At 35.4% G+C, this 19181-nt stretch overlaps 1 protein-coding gene across 1 annotated transcript in view; it reads left to right on the top strand.

Moving 5' to 3' along the window:
* Positions 1-18089, top strand: part of PAK2 (p21 (RAC1) activated kinase 2) — an 87231-nt gene extending 69142 nt beyond the window's left edge. Inside the window, exons 13-15 of the mRNA XM_043873928.1 lie at positions 919-1115; positions 8700-8837; positions 9300-18089. Of these exons, the coding sequence (XP_043729863.1) occupies positions 919-1115; positions 8700-8837; positions 9300-9386 (422 nt within the window). The 3' untranslated portion in view covers positions 9387-18089. The remainder of the gene's footprint in view (positions 1-918; positions 1116-8699; positions 8838-9299) is intronic.
* The last annotated feature ends 1092 nt before the right edge of the window (positions 18090-19181 follow it).

The following is a 19181-nucleotide window of genomic DNA, read 5'->3' as shown; positions in this document are numbered from 1 at the left end:
ACAAAAATGTTCTCTGCAACCTTGTAAAGAAAAGCCAACAATATCTAAAATAATCTAGTAGTACAGAAATGGTTAAATACATTATGGTGTTTTTATATTCTGTAAAGTTGTGTAGTTAGAATAATAAGGTAGGTTAATATAGTAATACAGAAAGATCTCTAAAAATAGTTTTAAAAAGCAGTTTACAGAGTATCCTAAGTAAAATATTTAAGTAAAATAAGCCAAGCAGTTTGTAGATAGTTTTTGTATATTTGGAAATGCATAACAAAAGTCCAGAACTTACAGACCTAAATGTTAACAGTATTTACACATGGAATAGAATGAGTTTAACAGTAGAAGGAAGGAAATGGTTCTAGATTCTTATGTTGACTTTCCTACTGAATTAACGCTGGGTTCTAAATTAGGTATCCTGCTCCTCAGTTATAAAATGAGGTGGTTGGAATAGAGTAATGCTGGTGAAGACCTTGTGGGTACAGTTGCAGTTAAATGTGTTCTTTTTCTGGGCTCTCATATGCTTCTTATTAATTCTAGCTTCTGTTTTTTTTCTTCAAAAGTAGTGTCCACTTCCTGACCTTTACCTGATTGACAGTGGACACAGTTTTGGTGTCCAGCTTTGGTAACTTTTTCTTTTAGATTTTTTTCAACTTTATTAAAAAGTTTTAGGATAAAATTAATTGTTTAGAATAAAAACCTTCCTAATAATTTACCTTCTTGTTTTGGGAAGTAAAAGTTAAAAAGTAAGAGTGTATAACATCAAAATATCTGGAAGCCCATTCTTGTTTACTTTATTAGTACATTCTTAAAAACTAAGAGATTGAATACTGAAATATAATTCGTTAAGTCATATAAAGTAAACTCCTAAAACAACCCATGGACACCATTAACTCAAGATGTTTTGTATTTTTTTTTGTTTTGTAGCTGACTTTGGTTTCTGCGCCCAGATCACCCCTGAGCAGAGTAAGCGGAGCACCATGGTTGGAACGCCATACTGGATGGCACCAGAGGTGGTTACACGGAAAGCTTATGGCCCCAAAGTAGACATCTGGTCTCTGGGTATCATGGCTATTGAGATGGTAGAAGGAGAGCCTCCATACCTCAATGAAAATCCTTTGAGGGTAAGACCAGTTAAACACTAACCTTACTTTCAGAAAAATAATTTTTTTTAAAATCATTAATTTAGAACTTGCATGTGCTAGGCACTGGCCAAGGATTTAGGATACAAGATTGATTAAAAACAAAAAAACCCAGTCTCTTCTGTCACTCTGTATCTAAAAAACATTTGCTTCTGAGTTACTGAGTTGAATGTGTTAGGTTAAAGAGTTTGTAATTTTTTGATAAGCTGTATTGTTTCTAAATTTGCACATAAATAAGGATTTGCTCAGTTTTCTGTAGAATTAAGAGACTCTAGATATGACCTTCAGGTTTGACTTTGAACTTTGGCCTCTGTACCCCCAGGTACAAAGAGGGAAGCAGGATGCCATCTGTGAGAAGGCTGAGTAGATGGCAGTGTTAAAAAAGTCCACATTCAGACAAAAGAGTGAGGGTCCCCAGAAACAGATGAAGTCAGTAGACTTTAAACGGTTTCATGTTCCAGCAGCTGAGGTAGAGTTCCAACTTCCCTTCTTTCTCTCTTTTTTCTTTCCATTCCTTCCTGCCTTCCTTCTTTTCTCCCTTCCTTCTCTTCCTCCTACCTTCCCTCCCCTCTTTCCTTCCTTCTTTTACATTACCGTATATAACTCCATATCAGTAGTTATTAAGGAAATGCAAATCAGAACCTCAGTAAGATCACTTCATGCCTACTAGAATGACTGTAATAAAAAAGGCAGAAAATTATAAGTATTGGTGAGAATCGGGAGAAACTGGAACCCTCATGCATTGCTAGTGGGAATGTAAAATGGTATAGCACTTTGGAAAACAGTTTGACAGTTTCTTTAAAAATTGACATTGAGTTACCATGTAACTTGGCAATTCCTCTGCTAGGTAAATAACCAAGAGAATTAAAAGTATATATTCACCCAAGAACTTGTCCACAAATGTTCATAGCAGCATTATTCATAATAGCCAAAAGGTGGAAACAACCCAGATGTCTGTCACCTGCTGAGTGAATAAACAGAAGTAGTATGTCCACACAGTTGGATGTTATTTAGCTTTAATAAAGGGAAAGATGTACAGATGCATGCTGCATTGAGCCTTGAAGGTATTATGATAAGTGAAAGAAGTCAGACATAAAAGATTACATATTGTCAGATTCCCTTTACAGTTGATTGATTCCTCATTTGTGGTAGTTAGGTTCTATAAAACAGCAAACACTGAATTAACAAATACTGAACCGTTGCTTTTAGAGGAAGTATAAGGCTAGGTTCCTGCTTGCCTTGATCACATTTTTGTCAGTTGATCAGTACCTCAGTTTGCTTTATATCTATTTCTGTTTAAATACACTTTATTTAATATATAGTTGATTCAGTCATGTTGGACTTATAGCCACTGTAACTCATGCTTGAACTTAGCTTATCAAACTAGTACGTTTCCTCCATAAGGCACATCATAGCCTTCTTGCCCTTAGGAATGCTGAACAGTACGCTGCTTTTCACCTCTCTGCAGATGTTTATAGATGACCACAGAAGCACTGAGAGTATTGATTTGGGGGTTACAGATTAATTTTAGTGAACAGGTAAATTCACCTATATGGAATCCTCAAATAATGAGGATCAACTGACTATGAAGTCTCTGGAACAGGCACATCCATAGAGACAGGAGATTAGTGGTTTACAGGAACTGAAGAGAGGAGGAAATGTAATACATGTGAGTGTTCTTTTTGGAAGGATAAAAATGTACTGCAATTAGACATTAGTGATAGCTTTGTAGTCTTGCAAATATACTAAAGACCTTAAATTGTACATTTTAAAAGGGTGGCGTGAATTACATCTCAATGAAGTAATTATTTTAAAGTTTTGAAATACCATACATGACTACAGACTTATTGCCAGAAATTAAAAAAAAAATTTTTTTTTTTTCAAAATAAGTTGGACATGCTGTAAAATGAGCTACAGAGGCCAGTGAAATGGGTATATGTAGAAGGTGCTCTGTCGAGACTGTGTTGGATTTTGATGCTCATTTTCCTAGTGCTTTTCATCCTCTTGCAGAGATTCCAGTTCAACTGAGCAATTAAAGTATTTATATAGAAGTGATTAATTTTAAAACACTGCAGAACAGTTTTTAAAACTGCCAGACTTCATTCATATGTTTGGCAAACACTGATTTGAAAACTTGCTCAAGACACTCAGATCAATAAGATGCTATGTAAGGTACAGTCTGAAAGAACCAACAAAAATTTCTGCCACTATAGAAGGGGGAGGAAGACAATTTTTAGAATAGAAATAATGTAATATGTTAAATGATGGACCCTTAAGTACTTGGACTGGTAGGCAGAGAGTCAAGTGTCCGATTTCAAAAGAGTGGTTGGGGAGGCTTCACTGAGGTAACATTTGAACATAGGAAATAAGAGTGAAACTCAGTTACTTAAGGGAAGAACATTTCCATCATGTGTAAAGGCCCTAAGCAGGAGCATTTCTTAAGTATTCAGAGATCCTTAAGGATTCCAGCATAGCTAGCCTACAATTGAGTACACAGCAGGAGAAAAAAGGTGGATCAGTTAAGACATGAAGCCAACTGTGGTACCTTAGGCCTTTGTAAGAATTTTGGCTTCTGCACAAGTAAGACAAGGAGACTCTTGGAGAGTATTGAATAGAGAGGTGAAAGTGATCTTCCTTATGTTTTAACAGGATCACTCTTAGATTTTGATGGGATTACTTTGTTGAGAAGAGATTCTCAAGAGAGGCAAAGGCAGAAGCAGGAAGACCAACTTTAGGAGGCTGATGCAGTGATCCAGGCAAGAAATGCTGATAGCTGAGACCTGAATGGTGTTGGGGGAGGCTGGAAAAAGTAGTTGGATTCTGAATGTATTTTGAAAGGAGAGCCTACCTGACAGAGAGGGAGAGATGCCCCTAGGAGCTTGGCCTAAGCAATTGGAGTGATGAAACTGAGGCTCTCCTTGGCTGAAATGGGGAAGACTGCAAGTAGAGAAGTGGAGGTGGCAGGTGCCAAATCAGGAAGTAGCATCTTTACATGTTAGGTTTGAGGTGCCTGTTAAGATATCCAAGTGTCCATGTGGATATATTGAATAGGCTGTTGAATGTGGAAGTCTGGGATCCAGGATAGAAATATAAAGTTGTTAGCTGTAGAATTTTTTAAAGCTCTGAGATCAGGTCACCAGGTCTAATGGGCATAGACAAACAATAGAAGAGATATGGCTTGCATCCTGAGGCGCTGCATAGTTAAGCATTGATCCTAGTTTTTAGGATATATTCAACTTACCAACTTTTTTTGGAAGTGCTACATCTATATTTATAAGTTAATTGGTTGTTATTTAGTCACTCAGTCATGTCCAGCTGTTTGCAGCCCCATGGACTGCAGCATATCAGACTTCCTTGTGCTTCACTATCTCCTGGAGCTTGCTCAAATTCATGTCCATTGAGTCAGTGATGCCATCCAACCATCTCGTCCTCTGTCATTCCCTTCTCCTCCTGCCCTCAATCTTTCCCAGCATCAGGGTCTTTTTAAATAAGTTGGCTCTTCACATCAGGTAGCCAAAGTATTGGAGTTTCAGCTTCAGCATCAGGCCTTCCAGTGAATATTCAGGATTGATTTCCTTTAGGATTGACTGGTTTGATCTCCTTGCAGTCCAAGGGACTCTCAAGAGTCTTCTCCAGCAGCACAGTTCCAAAGCAGTAAGCACCGAAATAATCAAGTCAGAGTATACCAGGCAGTTTAAAAAAGCAGAAAAATACAATCCATAATGAGCGGGAAAATCCATCTATTGAAACCATCCCAGAACTGACACAGATAAAAGAATTCATGTACAAGGTCATTAAAATAATTTTAATAGTTGCGTTCCAGATGTTAAAAGAGTTAAATAGAGACATTTGAAAGTTTTTTTTTTTTTAATTCAAATCTAACTTTTAGGTAGTAACTATAGAATTTGAGATTGTATTAATGGCAGGTAATATAGATTAGTGATTTAATAATCATAGATATAATAAATATGAAAAATAAGGACCGAAATAAATTTCTTAAAAAATGAAATAGTATCAGTGAGCTGTGAGACAACTTTAGGTGTTCTCGTATGTGTTCGATATATGTTAAAAGTTTTAAACAAAAAAAAACAGTCAACTAAGAAATCTACAGCCAACAATCTTGTAAAAACTAAGGTAAAATAAAGGTTTTCTCAGACATACAGAAGTTGAATTTATCACCAGTGGATCTATACTACAAGAAATATTAAAGGAAGTCTTTTAAGCAGAAAGAAAAAGATAATGTGGTTCCACAAAAAGAAATGAAGAGCACTAGAAATAGTAGCTATGTTGGTATATACATACAATATTTTTCTTATCTAAGTATCTTAAAAAAATAAAATTGTTTAAATATAACAGTGACAGGAGGGAAGAGCCTGTGTGTATGTAAAATGACAAAAGTGATTAACTAAATATGGCAGAAGAGACAAACCTCCCATTCAGAAGAATTCTGAATAAAGTATGTAGATATTCCACCTCAAAGGAGATGGATCCTAACTCCCCTTTCCTTAATTGTAGACTGCAGAGAATTTCCTTCCAAGGAGCACAGTTTGAAAAGGGGGAGAAAGGAATAACGTTACAGTGGAGAAACCTGACAAACGTTACCTAAACCAGGCTTAGATCAGCTCGGTACCATCAGTGGTGAATCATGCTGATAGTATATACCATTGATATGATGTCATGAAAGTGGCACTCTTTTTAAAAATTAGGTTATTTATTTATTTATTTATGTCTGTGCTGGGTCTTCGCTGCTGCCCAGGCTTTTCTCTCGTTTCAGTGACCGGGAACTGCTCTCTAGTTGTGGTGAGTGGGCTTCTCACTGCGGTGGCTTCTCTCGCTGCGGAGCACAGGCTCTAGGGTGCGCAGGCTTCAGTAGTTGCTGCTCCCAGGCTCTAAAGTACAGGCTCAGTAGTTGCGGCACGTGGGCTTAGTTGCTCAGCGGCATGTCGGATATTCCCAGACTATCCAGGGGTATTCCCGGACTGTCCCAGACACAGGGGTCGAACCTGTGTCTCCTGCATTAGCAGGCAGATTCTTTACCACTGAGCCACCAGGGAAGCCCTGGCACTCCTTAACTTTGATCTTCTTCCCCAGAAGCCATAATCTCAGTCTAATCATGAGAGAAAAAGATAAAGAAAAATTCCAGTAAAGAGGCATCATACAATATAAAACCTGACCAGTACTCCTCCAAACTATCAAAGTTGTCAAAAAGAAAGTCTGAGGAATTGCTCTAGCCAAGAGGAGCCGTGGAACCCATGACAACTGAATGTAATGTATGGTGTCTTGGAACAGAGACAGGAGAGAGGGAGAGTGAGTGAAACAGGGATACCTAGTGTGAATGCTGGAAGCCCTAAGGGCCCCTGTGAGGTTAGTGATGCCGGTACCAGGGGTCTATCTTTTTCCTCCTCCATACTTAGCTGCATGGGTATAGGCAAGAAGTAGGCAGAATTTTAGCCATGTTTAGCCAAGTGAATACTATGAAGTGTGAGAAGGTCAAAGAAGTGATCATGTGAAAGGGATGACAGACACTGGAAGATCAGTGGGAATTTAAGTCCATTGGAGTCAAAGAATGCTAGCATTCGGGTACTAGGAGTGAAAAAGGTAGGAGGTGGAGTACAATTGAGATTTAATAGTTGCAGTTACTGGTACTGATGGCATAGCATGTGACCATGGGATGTGTGTGGCTGAGGCAGGTGGGCAGACAAGAACATCAAAGAGGACGTCCAGGAACTGTAACAAGCATGTTTGTATACTGAAATTGCCATGAATATGAGTCATGTTAGAGATAGTAACAGTGTTTGGGAGATGTTTAAAACAAGGAAAAGTAGATATGAGTTTGAAAGCCCAGAAATCACAGAATAGGAGGGAGAGAGCTCACAGAGGCAATGAGCAGCCAAAGGAACACTGGTCTCCAGGCTCAGATGTGTAAGTACAGAGGTGTGGAGAGCACTGTGGGTGAGGCCCAGTCCTCCTGGAAGAGCCAGGCCTCAAAAAGAAAAATACTTGGGGGGGGGGCGGGTAGGGAGAACTGTATGAAAAAATTTGACTCAGAAAGGGGAATATGCTGAACCAAATGGGTATTAGAATGGAGAAACTGAGGGATGACTGGGAGACCTGGGCTGCTTATAATCACTAATATGAATGAAGATAAGGAGTATAATAAGATTTATCCTAAAATGGAGAAAAGGTTACTAAGTATTTGGAGAGGAGAAGTATCTAATGCAAGTGCTTTTTTTTTTCAATTTATTTATTTTTTTAATTGAATTTTCAGAATTTCCTTGTTTTCTGTCAAACAGCAACATGAATCAACCATAGGTATGGGATTCCCTCTTAATCCTTTTTGATGAAAGTGTAGAAGCTCATAACAATGTTATGATCTGAACTTGAAAATAACTGCTAGCTCGGAGATTATTTCTTAGAATGGAATTTTTAAATGAAAATTTGGAAGGAAATGTCATGTAAAGAGAAATGAACTTAGGTGACAAGAAAATGGACGCACTCATATACTGATGATTTGTGTCAGCTGATATCCTTTTTTTGATGGCATTTTGGTAATACAGCAGAATCTTTAAATAATTCAGTTGAATATCTAGGTGACCTTGGGTTGATACTTTATCCAAAGTATGATCCATGAAATAATAAATTGGATTTCATTAAAATTGGAATAATCTTCTCTTGAGAAAGACATTATTAAGAGAATGAAATGACCAGTCACAAATATTGAAAATATTTCCAAATATTTCTAAAATGCATATCTGATAAAAAAGAGTGTTATCCAAAATGTAAAAACAACTGTTAGAATTCAGCAAGGAAAACATCCTAATGTAAAAATAGTGAAAGATTTGAACAGACAACTCATCAAAGAAGATCCATGGGTAGCAAACAAGGCATGTAAAAAGATCTTCAACATCATATCATTAGTGAGTTGCTAATGAATTAAAACAAAAATGAGATAGCACTACAGACCTGACAGAATGGCCTAAAATTCACACATCATTATCTTACGGATTCTATAATTTATATTAGGGTTCACTCTTGATGTCATATATATCCTATGGATTTGAACTAATGTATACTGAATAATATGTCCTTTATTAGTATCTTAAAGAGTATTTTCACTGCCTTAAAAATCCTATGTGTTCCATCGGTTTATCTATAGTTATATAGATGTAGCTAGTTTAAAATTTTTTAGAAAGGTTTCAACAGATCTCATTGTTTTACAATGTTGTATAGCTTGGAAAAGAAATCTTAAGAAAGATAAATGAGATACTATTTGTTGATTGTGAAATTGTGGTCATTTTTCTTTATACCCTTATGAATTACAGTAGTTTTTTTTTTTTTTGCCAATGTGTATTTGTAATCCAAAAAAAGAAAAGGGTGAAGATAATTTTGAAAAATAAGTCAGGGAACTATAGCATCTAAATATAAAGTTAAAAATATTTAACCAACATGGGTAGAAATAAGAACTTACTTTAGTGTGTATGGCAATTGTCTTTAAGTAACTTTTAAAGTACTCTCTCACTTTGTTGAACTGTCTCAAGTATGTCAAAGTTATTCTTGTGTTTTTAGGCCTTGTACCTGATAGCAACTAATGGGACCCCAGAACTTCAGAATCCAGAGAAGCTTTCCCCAATATTTCGGGATTTCTTAAATCGATGTTTGGAGATGGATGTGGAGAAAAGGGGTTCAGCCAGAGAATTGTTACAGGTGAGTTCGGAAATAATACAATTTGGGGGAAAAGTTGACTTTTTTGAATAGCCAGCAGAAAGTTTTCATAGGGTTAATAAGTATATTTCACTGTTCATTCATCACCAGCAGCATGGCAGCTGCTGCATTTTAGGATTTTATCTGCTGGGAATAAAATACCCATAACACTGGAATAAGAATACGAGTTTTTACATATTACCAGTTCTCACACCAGTTCATTGCAGTCATGGGTATCTGAATCGTTTAACTGAGTTTTTATAGTACTGGAAGAACTAAAAAGAATACACTGATTTCAACCATAAAAGTGATGTATTGATTATGTTGACTTTTATATAGGTGTTGAAATATTTGTTAAATAAATTATCATCTATAAAGTAGTCTTCAGGGCTTACTTGAAAAAAAATATTTAGCTTCTAAACTTGTGACATTTACACATTTATTTTTTCCTGCTTTTTCTGGCAGCATCCCTTCCTGAAACTGGCCAAGCCATTATCCAGCTTGACACCACTGATTATGGCAGCTAAAGAAGCAATGAAGAGTAACCGTTAACATCATTGCTGTGGCCTCGTATTCTTTTTTCCATTTTCTAAAAGAAGTCTTTTAATATATGAAAATTATTATTCTTTTGGGGTTTAAAGAAATGGTCTGCATAACCTGGAGAAAAAAAAATAAACTACTACTTCCTGAAGACAACCAAGAAAAAATTGCAAAACAGAATGACAACTTTAGGGTCCAAAAGGAATTGTGGACTGAATCACTAGCCTTACGTCTTTGTGCAGAAAGCCCATCAGGGCCATTTACCATGCTTGAGATTTGCATTTTATTTTTCTGATATCATTATAATAGATCCCATTCATTGTCCCTTTTGGGGTGTTTTCAATACTTGAATGGCAGATTTGAGTTTTTCAGAGTATTTGTTTTATCTGCTAGTCTTCTTTTCTCTTTTCTTCATAGCTTTCTTTTTCCTTGACTTTCTCCTTTTGAATTGCTTTGAGAAGTGTTTCTTATGCCTAAATTGGAGGCAAGTGTGATGGAAATTATGTAGCTCCTTATATTGGCAATGGAACTCAGTATGGTTTGACTTTGTATAGAAGTTAGAACCAGCTGTTGTTACATGTAATATTTCAGTTTAGAATTTGAGCTGAAGGGAAGAAAAGTATGTGATTTTTACCTTTTTTAAGCAAATGTGAAAGAGTCAATTTTAGAAATTTCATGGTAGTGAGTTGTTTGGCATTTGTTACATGTATAGAGAGAAGACTAATAATCTATATTTATAACTGAATCATTGAAACAAAAAAAGAATCCCATTGACTATACATTCTTAGAGTTTTTTTTTTACCTTCCTGTGTCCTCCTCAGACTTTGCTTTAGGACTTTGTGCCACTACTTTCCTCTTCCCTCTTTTCTCCCCCCTTCATTTTGGAGATAAGTTTCTGTATATGTTGTAAGTTTAGCTAGTTTGTTTGTTTTTTAATTAACCCTCTCTCACCCTACTCCTCCCTCTCCCTTCCCATGGCAAATAATATAATAACCATTGAATTTTAAAATCTAAAACTTAACTATTTTTTTCCATTTAAAGGTGAAAAATGTTTGGAGTTAACAAAGTGAGAGACTTGAACCTTGGTGAGCTCTAAAATAATTAGATAAGATTATATTAATGGAAGAGAAATGTCAGTTACTTAGAGATGCAGCTTCTGACCAGTAAACTGTAGAGATTTGTGATAAACATTGTTCCCAACCCATTATCAGCATTCTACTGTCTGTGAGAACTTAAGTGACAAAGTACTTCTTAGTAAATTCATGGGTCATTTGAGATGTTGAGTTACTTTTGATTTTTTTCAAATAAGTAAATAATATTCATGTAAAAAACTGGAGAAAGAAGGAATAATGAAATGTGCTTGTTAATAGCAATACTGTTTTTATTTTAAAGATTTAAAAAAGGTCTGTGACCTGTAGCATTAATTATTCGAGTGCCCTCTCTTCTCCCTTCCTCTCCTGTCCTCTTCTTCGCTGGTCATTTCAATTGTTTGACTCTTGAAGGCAGTATTTCCCTTCTGACATGGCAAGAGCCACGTAAAAGAGAAAAATCTGTGGTTTGGTTCTGGCTTTTTATTCCCACCATTCACTCATAATTGACTTCACACCTACTTGCCATCCTGCAATAGTACGAATTGTGAATAAAAATAATTTTGATGTTTTGAAGTGCATTAGGAGAACTGATAGAGTTTTATTTCCTATCATTCCCACCATATTTGTGTTAAGATATAGGTATAAGGATAGAAATGGCTGGTGGTTGGTTTTTTTTTTTTTTTTTTTAATTGGTAATGCAATGTTGGAGAGTTACACAAAAACAAGTAAAATAATTCATGGAATTTGTATCTAGAGCACTTAATGGTCTCTGTTTTCAGTTTGATTGTTGATTTTATTTTTCTCTGGATTATATTGACCTTCTACAACTATTACTAAATTACAGAAAAAGCTGGTTTATCTGGTGGAAAGCTACAGTGTCTCTTGAGTTCCAGATTTGGACATTCTTTGTAAATAGTTGTCTGGATGGATTATAATAAAGAAGATGCTCCCAGTGAAATAGAAAACCAACTAGATGACACGAGACTGTGATCCTCATGACCACTCTAGAAGGCACTTCTATACATAAATCATAGAGACCATATTAATTGGATGTAGTGCCAGTGCCCCGTTTTTTTGCCTGTGACTCAACAAAGATCTTTTCAGTTTATAGAAGCAGTTTGGGTTTGTATTTACAGCTTCTCTAATGATTACCTGCATGTCCATTGCTGGCAACGGACTTTGTCATTAAAACCTGACTCCTAGGTTAAGGGAGCTACACTGTGGTTTATTCTTTACTTACTTGGATAAACTAACTTGTAATAGAAATATACTTTGGTTAATTCTGAACTGTGTCATTTTTGAATAATCTTAATCTTAAAAGCAATACAGAATTGTGATTTATTAATTTTAAATTAAAATGTTCACATCTTGTTACAAGAAAAATTATATCTGAATCAAGATTCATGGTTTTTTCTTAATAACTGCCTTTTGTATTTACCCTTTTTGTCATTACTGTAGAATGAAAATTCTCATTTAAATCTAAAAATTACCTTAGTAGTCTTCTTTTGTTGTTAAGACAATATTACTATAGTATTTATTATATTTCAGACTCTCTGGCAGTCTGAAAGTTTCCTTTTCCTCCTGTTCCTTTTGCTGCTTTTAGGGACAGTTAAAACTGGGAAACCATGAAAATATTGAATATTTTATCCTACCTAGAATAGTAAAAAAAAACAAGTTGAGTGATTGTGCTAGCATAAGAAACTAAGGCTAACACAACTCTGTCTTTATGTATTGAGTGCCTGGCACGTAATATAAATTCTCTTTCCCTCAATATATAAATATTAAGCTGCTTAAGATGTATCTAGTTACCACAGTCCTAAATGACCCTGTGCCTTTAATGAGCAATTTAAAACTACCTATGAGTATTTCTTTGTAGGGCTCACATAAATGCATATTTGTTTATATATACTGTATTCTAGTTTGGAGTAATTTTAGATCTGATCAGGCAAGTAACTCTAATTAGAACAAAATGGGTGCTTAAAAATTTTGCATTAGTTTTTTAGTCTAAAAGTTTAAAAGTATACTGAGATTCATATTGAGTGAAATGTCTAAAATCATTGTAGACAATAGCTGAAGTCCAGGTTAAACTTCTTTGGGGTTTTTTATAGTGAAATTCATAGTAATATAAAAAGCAGATTGTCTTCCTTGTCTCAACTGCTCCCACAATAGAGAAACCGTTAAAATCAGTTTTTCCCACAGGTATATGAGTATGTGTAAGAAAGGGAAAAAGAAAATACACATACACACACACGGATTTTATTTCTCACTAACACATTTATTGACCACATTGACAAAGACACCGTGGTGAATACTGTGAGGATTACAAAGGAGAACTGAGCACCGGCCTGGCCTTGAGAGAACTGAAGTCTTTCTCACTCACAATTCTAGAATGTTGCCAAATGGAGAGAAAAAATGTATGATAATTCTGTCAAACATACTTTCATTCTGTGTTAAGCAGAGAATTAACTTTGAAATTGAACATCTTTGGTAGGAATGTCTTGTGGGGTTTTTTTTTTTTGTTTTTTTTTTTTTTTTTGGTAGCTAGAAATGGAATTAAATGAAAGTGACTTGTTTTCTGTTTTGTCTTCAAATTTTTTATTGACTTATTTTTAATTTAATCCCATTCAATTATTTAATTGTTACATTGACATTAACTGCTGTATTTGATGACCTTGTTCAATAATTTTGTTCTTTCAGGGCTAGAAATAAACTTTTTAATGTTCATTTTCCCTTTTCATAAACTTTAATTCTTTCTTTAGATCAGAGTAGCTTAAAAGAATATAGGTAATAGGTTTTCAAAGTACATTCTAGTATTTTTAAGGATGACTATTTTTTAAACGTGTCATGGCACTATGAATGTATTACAGAGCTCCAAATTAGAAAGACTTTCAGAAATCATTGATTAATAAGCATGAGCCTTCCCTCTTCTAAAGCAGGTTCAAAATGAAACGTGCAGTGTTCTAAGGCGTCATTTCATTATACACATTTAATTTGAATGTTGGATATCCTGACATGGAGAACAGATGCATTATAGAGTTCAGGATGAAAAAACAAAATTGTACATAAAAAAGTATGAGGATGTAGGCAATGACTGCTTAAAATATTTGTTACACTATAAAACTGCTTAGTGCTATTCTGTATTTCTTTAACTATAGCAAATGCTCAAAACGTTTATCTAGGAAAAGTTTAAAAATGCCTGGGCGATTGATTTGATTGAAAAGCACTATTTGTAGGAGCTTGATACATGCTTTACTACTATTTTGAAATTTGTGACTTTTTAAAATTAGAGAATTATTTTTTATGCAAATAATTTTTTAACAAGCTTTATCTTTTGAAGAGGAGGAAGAAGAGTAGAACAGTGAAGGGAAAGGTCTTTTTTAAACCTCTTTTTTTTTTTTAGGTTTTTAGCAAAATAATATGCATAGATAATCTTTAAGGAGTCATAATAAACAGTACCAGTCCTCAGCTGTTAGCTTCCTCACTGCAGAGTCCTGCTCCACAGAGGCATCTGCTTTTAACTTTGAACTGGTTTTAGCATGCATTAATTTTCAGATTTCTAAATTATATACTTATGCTGGTATTTTTTGATATTTCTGTATTTTACTTTCTCTAGAAGCTTCCTGCTATTACAGTTGAGAATTTGATTACTATGCCATTTTCCCATTTTTACTCCTTCTATTCTCCCAATTAAGAAGGGTGGCAAAATTTGATTAGTGGTCAGTTTTTAACCCAATACTATGTGGGAGTGTTGATCATTTGAGTAATTTATTATCACCATATGTCATTTCTTGTTCAACTTTTTTGCTTTTCTTATTGTCAATCTTGTCTTTCGTTTCCTTTGAAAGTTTCTATGTTCCCATCACTAAGTTTTTCCAGACTCATCTCAAAAGCCCTCTGAAGGCTGTTTTCTATACAATTAAATGTCTCCTATAAGGACTGTTCCTTTTTCTGGACTCAGTTTGGGCTCTTGCTTTCCAGGCCTTCTGCCCTCTGGCATCTGAAACAGTTTCACTTTTCAACTGAATTTAGATTTTTTGTTTTCTCTTGCTTGGTTTGTTCTTCATTTTGGACAAGTACATCTTTCATTAGTGTCCTGAGGAAGGGTGCATATGGGTTAAGATTTTTAAGACCTTGCATGTCTGAAAATGTCTCAGATTTAGTCGATAATACAGGATTTTAGGTTGGAAATCATCTTCCTTGAGAATTTTGAAGTCCCTACTTTATCTGTAAAACCTGCCATTTCTGATAACATCTTTTTATGTAACTCATTTTTCTGCCTCTCTGGAGTTTTTGTTCTGAAAATTTACCTTGAAACCTTGGAGAGGGTCTATATGTTTAGCTTTTGGCAGGCCTTGATGATAAAGACTAATTTCCTTCCATTCTGGTGAATTCTTATATTATTTCTTTAATAATTGCCACATTTTCTCCGTGTTATTTCTTTCTGGCATTCCAGCATTGATCTCCTGTTTTTCTTATCTTTCTCTCCTGCTTTCTATTCCTTTGCCTTCTGTTTTTAACTTTCTGGGAGAATTTCCTTGGTTTTATCTCTGACCTTTTTTGGCACATATATCACCTATCGCTTCTTGTTTAAATTTTTTTTCACCCCCACACTGTGCTGCTTGTGAGATTTTTTTTAGTTCTCCAACGAGGGGTTGATCCTGGGGCCATGGCATTGAAAGCACCAAGTTCTAACCACTAGGGGGCCAGGGAGCTCCCTCGTGTTTTTAATTTCCAAAAGGTCATTCTTCCTTTCTGATCTTTTTTTTTTTTTCCATTTATTTTTATTAGTTGGAAGCTAATTACTTTACAATATTGTAGTGGTTTTTGTCATACATTGACATGAATCAGCCATGGATTTACATGTATTCCCCATCCCGATCCCCCCTCCCCTTTTCTGATCTTTTTATAGGTTTCTGGTCTTGTTTCATAAATCCAGTATCCTCCCCTGGTGTATTAAAGAGTTTTTCCTTACCTCAGGTTGCCATAACAAAATATCATATACTGAGTGGCTTCAACAGCAGAAATTTATTTCTCACAGTCCCAGAGACTTGAAAGTTGAAGATCAAGATGCTGGCAAAGTAGGTTTCATTGTGAGGCTTTTTGCCCTGTAGGTGGCCATCATTATGCTGTGTGCTCCTTGAACCCCATTCTGTGTATGTACACTTGGAAAGAGCAGTCTCTCTCTTGTTATAAGAACACTAATCTCATCATAAGATCTCACCCTCATGACCTCATCTAACTTCAGTGACCTCCCAAAGACCTCCATCTCCAAATTTCAATACAGTAAGGGCTAGGGCTTCAGTATATGAATTCAGGGGCAGACACAAATATTCAAGCCAAAATAGGTCATTTTTTTTAGAGTTTTTTTTTTAAAGTTATCTCTGGAATTGTTTACTCTTAAGTATAACACTGTCTGGAACTGCACTAAACATTTCACATTGATTTTTCTTAATTCTCAGTGGGACTCTTGGTGCTGCCCACTGCTCATTCATTTCACTCCTAGGTCTCTTTTTTCCCCCCTTTCTCTTTTTTTCTCCAAACTGTCTATCACCTGACTCCCAACCCTTTTATCTCACCATCTCAACACTTAACTTCTCCCTTACAGCCAAAATTCTGTGGATTTTTGTCTTTGTCTTCCTTTTGGTCTCAGTGAAAGATGTTTTTTCCTCTTGGCGACTAGCCTCACCAGGGACTCATTCTCAGTATTCTGCCCCCTCCTAGGTCTCCAAACCACTTTGATCCTCACCCTGCTGTGGCTTTTACCTGTCCTTCTGTTCTCTCTAACCCTCAGCAAAAAAAGGCATGCTGGAAAGAGGAGACCAGACAGGCTGTTTCTCTTCATTATCATGTTGCATCTACCATCAGCATGTCTTTGAAACTGCCCTTACCAGTATTTCAGAATCACTGAATTTCCAAGATTCTCAAAACATCAAAAAGATGACTTTTCTCGACAGGTAACTAATGTGCTTACTGGTGTATTTGAGAATTTCCATGATTCCGCTCATTATCAGTCTTCTTTTATACAAAATAGAGGACTTTCATTCATCGATTTTTAAAAATGTTGTGACCAGATACTTGTTTGAGGCTAAGGTTCAGAATGTGATGTAGGTGTAGCTTTGGTAAGCTTTTAATCAGTAGGATTATGTTTTCAACACTGAGTATAAAATATGCAAACAGCTCTTGGTAAACTTAGCAATTGTGAAGGAAGAGTGATGAGGATAAAAAGAGCAAATTCTTAAAAATTTCTTCAGAACTTAATTTGCAGTGTACATTTGAGTAATGGACTTGCCTTGCTGATAATTTTTAGCTCTAAAATGTGTTTATTTTCTTGAGAATATTCACATGGGCACCTAGAGGAGAAAGACTTATCGAGGAATGTGCTGAGTGATACAGGAAAGCCAGCTCAGCCTTTAAAATGGCATAAATTCTTAGTCAGAAATTGAGTTGATGAGTACCTCTTTTTTTTTTTTTTTTTTTTAAAGAGATTTATATAGCCTGTCACCGTGATTATAACATTTTAACCTATGCATCTTAGTTTTTGGTTAGAGGGAAAGACTAAAAAGATTGTCTTTCTAGAAAACAGAATATGTTCAATATATATTGATAGCCTTTGTATAAATTTGTAACCCAAGAAGTTGATTATTTTGAAAGGAACAACACTCATGTGGATGTATAGTTTCTGGTATACTTGTTTAAAAGATATCTCATTACTTTTTATCCACAGATCCCAGTGTATGTTCTGTAACAGGTGAAAAAATTCACCCTTGTGCTGCCCCCCGCCTTTTTTTAACAATCAAAATGGAGTAACAGTACCACATACATTCTTGTCTTTTATTTTTAGATCTGTAGATACATACAGTGTTGCTATGAATGCATTGCCCAAAAACAATGTTTTTTCTATTTTTTAACTACTTTACCCTGACTTCTCCTGTATTTAAAACAGAAGTGCACCATTTTCAAAAACTATTTGATCTGGGCCATAAGATTAAAGAATGTCTAAAAGTACAATCTGATTCTGATTAATATATTGTCTTTAAAATCTTTAAGGAGTTTTGTGGTTGAAGCTAGAAGACATCTTAATCACATTCAGTATTCCTTATTCTTTAGGATACTATAAGTTTTGCTGCTAGTAACTTTGTTGAAGAGCTTTGTTTTTCAATAAACTCTAAAAAAAACCCTTTAACCATTTGACTTTTTACTATAGACATTGCTACAATTTTCATTACACTCTTCTTGATGATAAGTATGTAAATGTTTCACCTTTTCTTTTCATCTGTAGATCTTTTGGAGTATGTTCGAAAACCAAGACATCATTGAGAAATAAATTTAGGCCGTGGGCTGTTGGGTGCTACATGGATCAGCCAATTTCATATAACTTATGTTGTCAGCCAGTCAAATATTAATACTTTTCCACTTCCTTTCATATATGCTTATTTTACTACTGATATTCCCTACTGTGTGCCACTGTGTGTCCTGTTTCAGTATTTATTTTAATGACAAAGCACAGGTGACCCTGGTCTTGACACAAGAAATCTAAGTAATTGAGTATTTCTTGCTGTACATTTCTTCGTCCATCACTAAGCACTGTAAAACAGAGCTTTATTAAAGCTTTTTTTAAACTTGGTTTCATCATACAGTTATTTGGGAGTTTCTAAATAAAAATAAAATTGGAGTGTATAATGTTAAATTTTACTGCTAGTGGGAGAACCAGTTATGCTTTTAGTTAGTAACCATATTAGTAGACTGTGTACTAAAAATGCTACTGTGAAGTGATAGTTTTCTTTTTATTTGTTTTGGGTGATAAAAGTGCTTATTACATCATACGGATTTTTATTTTTAGGGTCAAATGAGTTAATTTCACATAAAATGCTTGGAATGTGCTTAGCGCTTATTAAGCATTCAGTAAGTGTGATCTATCACTTTTTAAAACTACTCATTGGACAGTCCTTTATGATAATGCAGTAGCAGGTAGGGGGCTAATGAACTGAGAATGCTGCACAGAGCCATCTGCCCTTTCCCCATACTTTGTCTTTTGAAAAATGTATGCATAATACATCTTAAGGAAATTACGTTGCAAATATTATATGAAGACAGCCCCAGTACATCATTGTTTGGTAATATACTATGAAATTGCATATCTTATTTTGTAGTATTGCTCAACTTGCAATATGATACACTCTGTGATTTATAGGTTGTATAATCATTTTCCTGAAAGGGTTTTTTTTTTTTTTTTTGAAAGGGGTTTTTTAAAGAAAAAACATACTTTGGGAATTGGTTTATATAGATCTATTATAGTAAGTTTAACTATAAGTAACCAGGTACCCAAGAGTGAGTGAACAAACAGTAAGTCACACAAAAAAAGTCCACTGGTGGTTTGGGTTTCATGGAGTTCAGCAATGCCACCAGGTACTTGGACTTTGTCCTTATTTTGACTCCACCATTCTTTGCATGTAGGCTTGTATCCGTATGCCTGGCTGCCCAGATGCAAAATGGCTGCTCCACCTCCAGTTTCACGTCAGGCAGGAAGAAGAAACATGGGCAGAAGGCAAGGGGAAAGCAGGAAGGAGTAGTGTCTATGTCAGTAAAGTACATGTTCCCAGAAACCCTTAGCTTCTGTCTCGTTGGCCATAACTCATTTGGTATCTCCTAGCTGCAAGAGATTCTGGGGAAGAGTGTTTTAAAAAGCTATTGCTTCTCCAGACAAAATCAGACTTGT

Source organism: Cervus elaphus, chromosome 19 (genome assembly GCF_910594005.1).
Source record: "Cervus elaphus chromosome 19, mCerEla1.1, whole genome shotgun sequence".
In the NCBI taxonomy this organism is placed as follows: Eukaryota; Metazoa; Chordata; class Mammalia; order Artiodactyla; family Cervidae; genus Cervus; species Cervus elaphus.
The sequence above is the reverse complement of the archived record's forward strand: the minus strand, read 5'-3'. Positions and strand labels throughout refer to the sequence as shown.